This window comes from Haplochromis burtoni, unplaced genomic scaffold (genome assembly GCF_018398535.1).
Source record: "Haplochromis burtoni strain Fernald_Lab_line unplaced genomic scaffold, NCSU_Asbu1 Contig_490, whole genome shotgun sequence".
Lineage (NCBI taxonomy): Eukaryota > Metazoa > Chordata > Actinopteri > Cichliformes > Cichlidae > Haplochromis > Haplochromis burtoni.
In genome coordinates this window covers 276,899-286,613 of record NW_024582851.1, presented here as the reverse complement: position 1 = coordinate 286,613, position 9,715 = coordinate 276,899, and the positions used below count along the sequence as shown (strand labels likewise).

Below are 9,715 nucleotides of genomic sequence, written 5' to 3'. Positions count from 1 at the left end.
ATATTGAGGCACAGGAAGTGTGCTCTCATTGTTTAAGATTGTTTAATTGTTGTCATTCAACCACAGTGTAGTTATGAAAGGTGAAGAATTATATAAAATCAGTTACAGCACCAGTATACTCTTTTTAACTTTAAAAAAAAACAAAAAACTTTTTTTTAACTTTAACTTTTTTTTCTTTTTTTTTTTTTACTGTGGGTGCCAAATATCATTGGACAAGTAATCAACTCCAAGCTACTCTCCAATGCATCTATTAGAGAGTGAGTATAAAATAGTAAATACTTAAACACAAAAACAGTGGCTGTGAATGGGTGAACGAGGCATGTTGTATGAGAGCACTTTGAGTGCTCAGGTAGAGTGGAAAAGCGCTATAAAAGAACCAGTCCATTTTCTATTTAAGACATAAAGATAAGATTGAATATTCGGACATATACACTATTCACAATATAGGAAGGGTGAGACAAACACATCATAAAAACCACACCTACCAAGAACTTTTTCAAACTGCTCTTACCAAAAACAAACAAACAAAAACCTTTAAAGCACAAAACTGCTTAGTGTGCACATCTCTTATTTTCTTGTCTTTATGGTACAGTGTAATTTAGCTTGTCATAAGGCCTGTGCCTGGTCTTTATATAGCCTCGATGAAAAGTTTAAGACCATTGGAAAAATGGCAAAAAATCATATTTTGCATGTTTGGATCTTAACAAGGTTCCAAGTAGAGCTTCAACATGGAACAATAAGAAATGGGAATGAGACAAGACATTTTTGGAGCACACAATTTACTGAAAACAATGCTTAAACTGAAAAAAGCTGTTTTAAAGCTGATCAGAAGTTTAGGACCACATCCCTTTAAAAGGCCAAATCTGTGTGAAAATGTGGATTCATGAACCTTTGGGGATGGATGGCAAGGGAGGTTTACAAAATTGGACAAAAAGTTCCAAACAGTAGATACCTTTCGTGCTGCCGTCTTCACCACTTGGAGAAATGTTCCCACTCAGCTCATGGAAACGCTTGCATCACTGATGCTGCAATTAATTTTTGAAGTGATCAACAATAATGGTGGAGCTACTCATTAATGAGTTCATGTTTGGAGATCTGATTTCTGGGTTGGTGGGGGGAAGGCATGGGTTTTTTGGAGGTGTGTTCCTAAACGTTTGACCAGCTGTAAAATTATTATTGTTTTCAATAAATTGCATGTTCAAAAAAATGTTTTATCTCACTCCGGTTTCTTATTGTTGTGTGCTTAAAGCGCTACTTGGAACCTTGTTAAGATTCAACCATGCAAAATATGATTTTTTTTTTTTTTTGCCATTTTTCAAGTCGGGACTGTTTTAATGTTAGTTTTTCCTTAAACACTAACAAAACAAAGAGACCAAAGGATTTTCTTGGGAATGTTCTTTTACCCATCTGAGGTCTAAGTCACCACAGATGTTAACCCTAACCCTGCGCAAACTCTTTATCACAGAAAACAGATCCAACAGTGTGGATAATTTGAGATTTGTGTCAGAGTGATTATTTTCTTTGCTTGTTGATTTCCAAGACAAGGGAGAACAATTTATTAAAATGACATTTAATTTTTTTTGGATTTCCTAGGGATATGTTTAGAGGGGTTGGAGTCATTATAGATGACAGTGCTTCTAGACCTCAGAGGGTTAAGCAATTGCTCAATCGAAAAGCTTTTACCACAGCTTTAAATTAAACAATATGAATTCTGGCTGGCAGAATGTTTAGCATTGGTATTAAAAGGGTTTGTTTAAAACAGCAAAGCAGTAAAATTAAATTCACAGTGCCTTCAGTCAGTCATATTCCTCATGGCTCTATTCTAGCGCAACAAGTGTTTCTTCCTATGTGCTGCTGCAGGGCACAGGCATGGAACTGTGTTTGGGTATTAGTGGTGACACATGTAGACGTTCTGCTCTGGGCAATTTCTGAGCATTAGAAACTAAATTATCTTGCATTCCTGTGGATATCTATGGACGTTCAAAAGGGCTTGAGAGTTCAGTATGATCAAATAAGAACTATGGACTGTAAGGGTCAGTCCATCTATTAAGCTGCTTCTGTCTATTTTTCAGGTAACCTGCTAAAATGTGCATGTGTCATCTGTTCACACACAAACACACACAGACACACAGGATATGTTCCCATGTCCAAAACGTTATGCACATTCTAAACATCTGTATTTTGGGATAATTTGTTATAATTTGTAATTTGAAGCATGGCTGCAGTGTCTGATTCTTCCTCTCTATAATCTAAACCAATGCATCTGGTCGGATATTATATAGACAAACTCTTTACAATTTAACAGCATACTGGAACTGAATGAAAGAAGAAGGGAGACTTTTGTAAAGGTGTTTATATTTATCTAGGTAAGGCTCTAATGGAGTCCTGTTGGAATGGAATGACGTTAGCCAATAAATCTTAAATATTAATTTTTTTTTTTTTTAAGAACAATTTGAGTGCTCAGTTAGAATATAAAAGTGCTATGTAAGTGTCAGATTCCTTAACTGAGACTTTTGCTTTAATTTAAAAATAAAGGATATGGTGTTTGGATGTGGTGATGTTGAGGTGGATATTGACTGTGTAACGACATTGTAATAACCCCTACATCTTCTCCCTCATCATATTTTGTCATCTTATCATATTTGCAAAATAATTTCAGCATGTGACATTGCAGTTTGCGGTTACAGAAAGTGAAAACACAATTGCTACTCAGATCAGTATGTCATTCAGCAGAGTTTTAAGAACAATTTGGATAGCTGATGCAGAACATTTTGATACCAGTGTCAGTGTCTTCACCCAGCACTATTGTTAGAAAAATGGTGTTTGTTGTACCTGCTGGTTCCCATGGGAATCACTCTTATACATCTATCCATTTTACAACTTGTACTTACATGCATAGACTTCACTTGCTTCTGTCTCTGTTTATTTTGTCATTACTAAGACACTGTGAAAACAGTGTTGTCTTTTTGCTGACGATTACACACTATACCATTTCCTGTTATTTTTTATGGTGAATTACCTCATTGCACGATTCATATATATATCTATCTATATCTATATCTATATCTATATATATATATATATATATATATAATATAATATATATAATAATAGTATATATAATATAATATATATATATATATATATATATATATATATATATATATATATAATCATGCCATGGGGTAGAGAGTATATGTTATCAAAGTAAATATAACCAAAGAAAAAACAGAAAAACAATACAGCTCACCAATAGGAGTTAAGTCAAGGGTTAAAACTCAACAAAAGATCAACTTTATTTAAACCTAGAGTCAAGGCCACTGGTGTAACAAGGCCAAGTGTAACAAATGTGCTGATGGTAAGATGTTAATGTGAAATGTTCTTTACTGACTGTGGCAGGTTAATAATGGACATCAATGCCCATTAACTTGGGCACATGCCCTGTATGTAAAGTAAAATCTGACACCGGATTTTTAAAAAAATTGATTCTGAAAATTTTTATATTCTTCTAATGACAAAGAAATACAGCTCATACCCACAGGCAAGCATGAACAGGACAGTTTTTATCTGTGCAGTTTATTGTTTCAAATAAATAAGCCAAAAATGGTTTAAATTTGGTACAACATATTTATATTTTGGACTTTTTAATTATGTTAGCAACTAATACATTTTATTATCAGATTATAACTTTTATACATTATTATTATTGTGTAATAGAATGCAGCTCTTTTTTTTCTTTTTTTCTTTTTACAATTTTTATATATATATGTATGTATGTATGATATGCTTTGTTTTTTACACTCAAATAATTATAAAGCTTTTTTTTATTTTGTTGCCATTATCATCTTATACTCTACTTTTTTTCCTTATAAGATGGGAACAGTCAACCATAATCCTTTGTTAAAATAAATATAAAATGTTTCTTCTGTCCTTTCTGCTCGCTGTCCTCACACAAACATCCTGCCTGTCACACTGAGCTGATCATCCTGTAATGGCTGCTACTGCTTATTGTTCACATCCTGCTTTGTCTTCAGCGCCATTTTGACTCCGCGGGAGGAGGAGCAGCTTTGCAATCACGCACACACTAATGGCAGACACACTCATGGTTAACTTCACATTCACATTTTAATAAAGGGACGCCAATCAGGGATTAACTTCCATGTTTACATACTACAGCAGCAGGTGAGCCTTGCTATTCTTCCACTCACTGTCAGTAAAAAAGGCTACATTGTTTTTTAGCACTGCTGTTCTTGCTACTTTGTAATAATAGCTGCTGCTGGTGGTGGTGGTGATGGTGGAGGAGGGCCACGCTGTGCTAACCCTTAGCTTGTACTCAGAGAGCTAGCCGTGCTGAGCTAACACCTGATGAAGGCAAGCAGCTCCGGAAAATGTGTTATTTTGCTCCCATTTATCAAGGTTATCTCCATGTAAACACACTAGCTATACATAGTTTCCTAGGCTATAGTCTTTAAGTTGGAAAAACTAAACAAGCATTTTAGGAATTTTAACAGGTCAATTATTTAATCCTTATCTAATAAAAAAATAAATAAATTGAAACTGGAATTGAAATGAGAAATTTGAAAAGTGTATTGGATTCAATTGCTTTGGAGGTGGTTATAATGTATAAAGTATCCGTGCAAAAAACACAGCATGTATATAGGCTTTATATATAAAAATACAAATAATTAAAAATAGTTGTAATAAATAAACAATTAGAAAATTGTGTTGTAAAAAATTAATTTTGTAGGTTGTTGGTCTAAAAACGTTCTAACCTATTTAGTGTTGTCAAATAAATTAATCCATACTATGTGTTAGGGTTACACACATAAATGTGCTAATTTATAAATTCAGAGACTATAAAAAAAACATGGGGCACAGTATAAATGTTTGTGTTTTTATTATTATTGTTATTCCACTATGAAAATATATGTACAATAAATAATTTGGATTTTCACTATTAAAGAATCTCAATAAATAAACTAGTGTTTAAACCTCCGGTCATCAGCAGGGCTTCCCTCTCTCTGCGTCGTGCCGTTCAAAGAGAGAATTCATTCATTCATTGTCCCATTTGGATTTTGTCAAAACGGTACAGATATCTGCGCCTACAGACTCCGTGAACAGTTCCTGAGAAGCTTTTAAGAATCCATGAAGCTGCACCAGGATGAACTAGAGGAAGCAAATCCACAAACTCATAAGGATTGATTTACACCCCCCCCCCCCCAAAAAAAAAGAAGAAATAAATAAATAATAAAAAATAATAAAATTCCAAACCGAGAAAGTCAAGTACAAAAAATACATCCACATATTGTCATATTTTCAAAGGAGGGGGAAAAATCCTTTCGATGTTTTAAAGTGAAAAATTAATTGGATTTCTTTGAAACTATGATGCCCTCCAAAAAAGCAAGAAGAATATGTAAAAAAAAACCCAAAAAAAACATATTTTAATGGAGAAAGGTTTCAGGAATGTTGCCGAAAAGCTTTAATATTCTTTTTTTTCTGTTAAATAAATAAGTGTTGTGTCCTCTGCTGGATTTCTCATTAACGCAGGCCCCTCTGCCCACTGCCCCACTCGCTTTTATTTGACCCTACTTTCAATTTGTGTCGAGGTCTCAGAAGTTGAGGTGCTGCAGGTCTATGGTGCACAGTGTGCTTGTGAACAGATCGAAGTCCTCTTCTGAGAAATCCACAGGGCTGTCCAGGGTGCTCTGCAGGCTGGGTGACAGGCAGGGGTCCCCGGCGAAGAAGGTGAGGTCGGGTAGGGTGGACGATGAAGATACGGCAGAAGGAGCAGATGAAGCTGTGGGTGTAATTGAGGAGTCCTGCTGCTCGGGAGCTGCTGTTAATCCAGGCACGGATTCGCTCAGCTGCATCAGGCCCGGGTTGTCAGCAGAGTTGGTGACCGCCAACGCCGGCGGAGAGTGACGAGCCGTCGCAGAGTCAGAGCACCCCGATGCCGTAAACAGCGGTGGCCGCTCGGGGATACTCAAACGGTCTCCCTCCTCTGGTGTGGGCTGTGCATTGTCCCCGCTGTCATTAGCGTAGGCGGCCGAAGATGGATTGCCGCCTCCCGGCTCTCCCTCCGAGGCAGTCTCCCCTGTGCCAGATGCTTCCAGAGGCTGGCTTGAATACGGGGAGGAGGCGTCAGCGCCTTCGAGCGGCTCAAAGCCTCCCGTGTCGCTGGATTCATGGCTTCCTCCGCTCCCGTGCGTGTTTTGCCGCTTATGTTTCATCCGCCGGTTTTGGAACCAAACTTTCACCTGCCGTTCGGTTAGATCCAACAGGGCGGCAATCTCTACTCTCCTGGGCCGGCACAGGTACTTGTTGAAGTGGAACTCTTTCTCCAGCTCCAGCAGTTGCGTGTTGGTGTAGGCGGTGCGCAGCCGGCGGGAGCCTGCTCCTCCAGCGTCTAGGCCCGCCTGACTCGGGTCTGGACAGGAACAAAGACAATAAATAAAACCCCATATATATATATTTTTTTTTTTCCTGCAAGAAATACGCTACTTCGTCGCCGAGCTCACCTTGGCTCTTCGCCTGTAATAAAAAAGAACTAATACTAATATTTTAAAAAATATACCTTCCACTTATAGTAGCAACCGTCACTCAGAAGAGTGAAAGATAACTATGTCATCAATGAAAGTGTGCTTCTGTGTCTTGTAAATCAGCGAGGGCTATGAGATTCTGCCTTCTGTGATCAGAGAGGAACACGAATAAATCACGGAGCTAGAAGGAAATGCGTGTGGAAATGTGGAATGTGGCGGTATTTGTCAGAAACACAACTGAAAGCTCGATTTGATTTTTTCGTACTTCAGAAAAGAAGGCAGAAAATTTGCCGAGAAATTCCCATTAAAATTGATACGAGGTAGATTTCTAAATGTGTGGGGATAAGAATGGAGAACTGGAATTTCTTTCTTTCATTATTTCATCGATTTGTTTGTTTGCTTACTTATTTATTTGCAAAATTATTTATTTATTTTGAAAAATGCATTGACTGTTAGAGAGTTCAGTGTGAGAGATAGAAATAACCTGAATCCCACAAAATCAGATAGTGTGCAGTGCGTTTCCTGTGGGGACGAAACCTACACCCCCCACCACCACCTCCACACCCAAACGTATTTTGTCCTTATCTCGCCATTATTTTTTCCCACCTCCATCCAACATGGCGACCTTCTCATTTGTGTTATGAATCTATAATAACGTGACCATGCTGCTACTACTGCACATCGTCCAAGAAGGTTGAAAGCGATATAGGCTATAGCAAATATGTAAGCGATGAACATGAAATTAAAAAAAAGAAGAGAAATAAAAAAAACCTCTCGTGTGTGTTTTTACGCAAGACAAATAATTATACATGGAATTAATACATATTCGATTCTCGAAAGTTCTGAAATTATTTAGTGCCTATGTAAAAGATCTGCCCTCAGTATGGCTGGCGTGCACGTATTGATCCGCACTGACAAGGATTATCTGTAAGACGTTAATGGGTTGTTTAATGCATGATGAAAGAGTGTGCAAAGCACTGCAGCATAATGCAGTAGTCTAGATATGGCTTCCCTGTTGACACAGCGCTGCACAAAACACACACAAACACACACGGAGGGGGAAAAAGACAATGTCATTCAAGTATATCCACGCAGGGTGTAATAACTGTTGGAAATGTGATGCGAGTAAAAAAATAACAGAACATGCTGCACACTCTCTTACTCACTACCACACACATGCATGCAGCTATACACGCTGTTACCCGGCATCCCACCATACCGACCTGTGGGTGACTCGATGCCCGCCGAAGCGTACCCAGAGGCAGTTGACGACGGGGAGGATGAGGCGGGGGGGATGATGGATCCGGTACCGCTGGAGTTGCTCCCTGGCTTGGGGCACTTCTTGTATGATTTCTTCTCCTTCATCCAGGGGAACTCGTGGGCAATCGGGCCGGTCGGGGTGACCGTGGCCGGGGCGGGGGCCTGGCCGGTCGTGTATGGCTGCTGGGCGGCTCCGTGATGCGTCTGGAGGCCATTAGTGGAGGAGGCTCTCCGGTTCTGCTGGCTTCTCGCAGCTGGTCTCGGCTGGCTGGCTGTGCAGGGGCTGAAGCTGGGGATGGTGTGCTCAAAGGGAGGCGGAATTACTGTCGACTCCTTGATTGATGAAGTTTGAAATGACTCCAGGACGGCGGGGAAGGACGTCAGGCACTCTGCTAGGGACGGCTGGCTGTTTATGAAACCGATCTCCCTCTCAAATTCAAAATTCATAGCTCTCTCAAACGGGCTTTTACCCCGAAACGGCGATACCCTCCGAACAGCCCCTTCCCCAAAAATAAAAAAAGAAGAAACAACAACAAAAACACATACACGCACGCACCCTTGCACACGCACGCAACACACTATGGCTTCACAAAAAAATCAACTGAAAAAAAAACGCACGAACATGTAGGTTCCCGACCGCAATGGCGTAAACACCGTGGCTATATAATAATTGTGTATATTGGTGATATTACTAGCGTGTGGGGACCTGGGTAGTCTAAACTGAAGAACTATGGGGCGAAATTGCAGCCAGTTCCTGGCCACGTGATCCAAATCAGCCAATCCTGGACCCAGGCCAGGCGGCTGTGATGGCTGTGGGAAGCAGCATTATTATTTTTTTTCCATCAAATGTCGTGTCAGGATACTACTTCGCAGGGTAGCTGCCATTGTTGTATTTTAACAGGGCGTGAAAAAAAGCCCCGATACGGTGGCCATTCGCCATGTGCGCAGTGTGGGCGACTGGCCGGCGCATCCAGGCCCGGTGATGCTGCACAAACAATAGAGCATCCTCTTCTTGAGCATGTTGTCCCCGTCTTCTGGGTGATGTGGTGACGGTTAGGTGTATGGAGCCGGCCAGCACCGTCTACAATATGTCTCCTGTTTACAACGCGCTGCTCATTAATCTTAGAAGGTGTGACAGAGGGTGGAAATGTCACGCTTAGAACATTCTGAGAGTTTTTTAGGTGGCGCAGCAGCGCACGAAGAGTGGACGATGAAGATTTGTGCTCAGCGGTAGTGCAGAGGGAACTGTTTACAAGAGCATAGCTTAGATTTGAGGACAGACAGTGAGGGGAGCCTACTGATGTGTAAGTGTGCGATTTTTATATCTAATAGATATCACGTTTACGTAGTGGTGTGTATGAGAGGGGAGGAAACTTTAAACAAGGTCTAAATATAATCTTACCCTAAAATAACCTTTTCAGAGAGGCTCCAAAATTCTTCTTGCAAGATACCACGGTTCCTCTCCCACCCTCTCTCCACGGTGTTAAAATGTTCGCCGTGTTTACGCAGAGGGAGAGGGAGAGTTCACAGCGAGGTCGCTTCACCCAGCTGGGGAAAAAGGAGAGAAAGCTACTCTAATTCTTATGATAAAAAGAATACAGCAGCAGTATAAATGGTAACTGTAAGTGAGAGTGGCCTTTAGACTCAACAGGACGCACATGTAGATTTTGCGAGAGATCAAGAAGCGGTCATTTGTTTAGCTGGGAATATTTTGGGGAGGGCCCGAATAGCCCCGAGTGGAAGAAAACGAAGTGCGGTGATCAATCTTTCTCTCGCTGCAAAGAGTCTGACAGCAGCCTCTCTCTCTCTCCCTAAATAACAAGGAAAAATCCACCCTCACTCTTTCTCTTCCTTTCGGGGCTCGATTCGACGTATTATAGATATGACTGAAATAAAAGACTGAAAAGTTCTTAGCT

At 40.1% G+C, this 9,715-nt stretch overlaps 1 protein-coding gene across 1 annotated transcript; it reads right to left on the bottom strand.

Moving 5' to 3' along the window:
* Window positions 1-3,762: 3,762 nt before the first annotated feature.
* Window positions 3,763-9,709, bottom strand: hoxb2a (homeobox B2a). Its single transcript, XM_005947100.2, has 2 exons — window positions 7,763-9,709; window positions 3,763-6,427 (listed from the first exon to the last, which is right to left on the bottom strand). Exons 1-2 carry the CDS (start codon window positions 8,244-8,246, stop codon window positions 5,610-5,612), a joined length of 1,302 nt encoding a protein of 433 aa, XP_005947162.1. The 5' UTR covers window positions 8,247-9,709; the 3' UTR covers window positions 3,763-5,609.
* Between the last annotated feature and the right edge of the window lie 6 nt (window positions 9,710-9,715).

Bases quoted from the DNA above. Each gene is read 5' to 3' on its own strand.
- hoxb2a (XM_005947100.2), bottom strand. From the start codon at position 8,246: ATGAATTTTGAATTTGAGAGGGAGATCGGTTTCATAAACAGCCAGCCG. The intron at 6,428-7,762 runs GTCGGTATGGTG...GTTCCTGTCCAG, and splicing joins GGGCATCGAGTCACCCACAG to ACCCGAGTCAGGCGGGCCTA.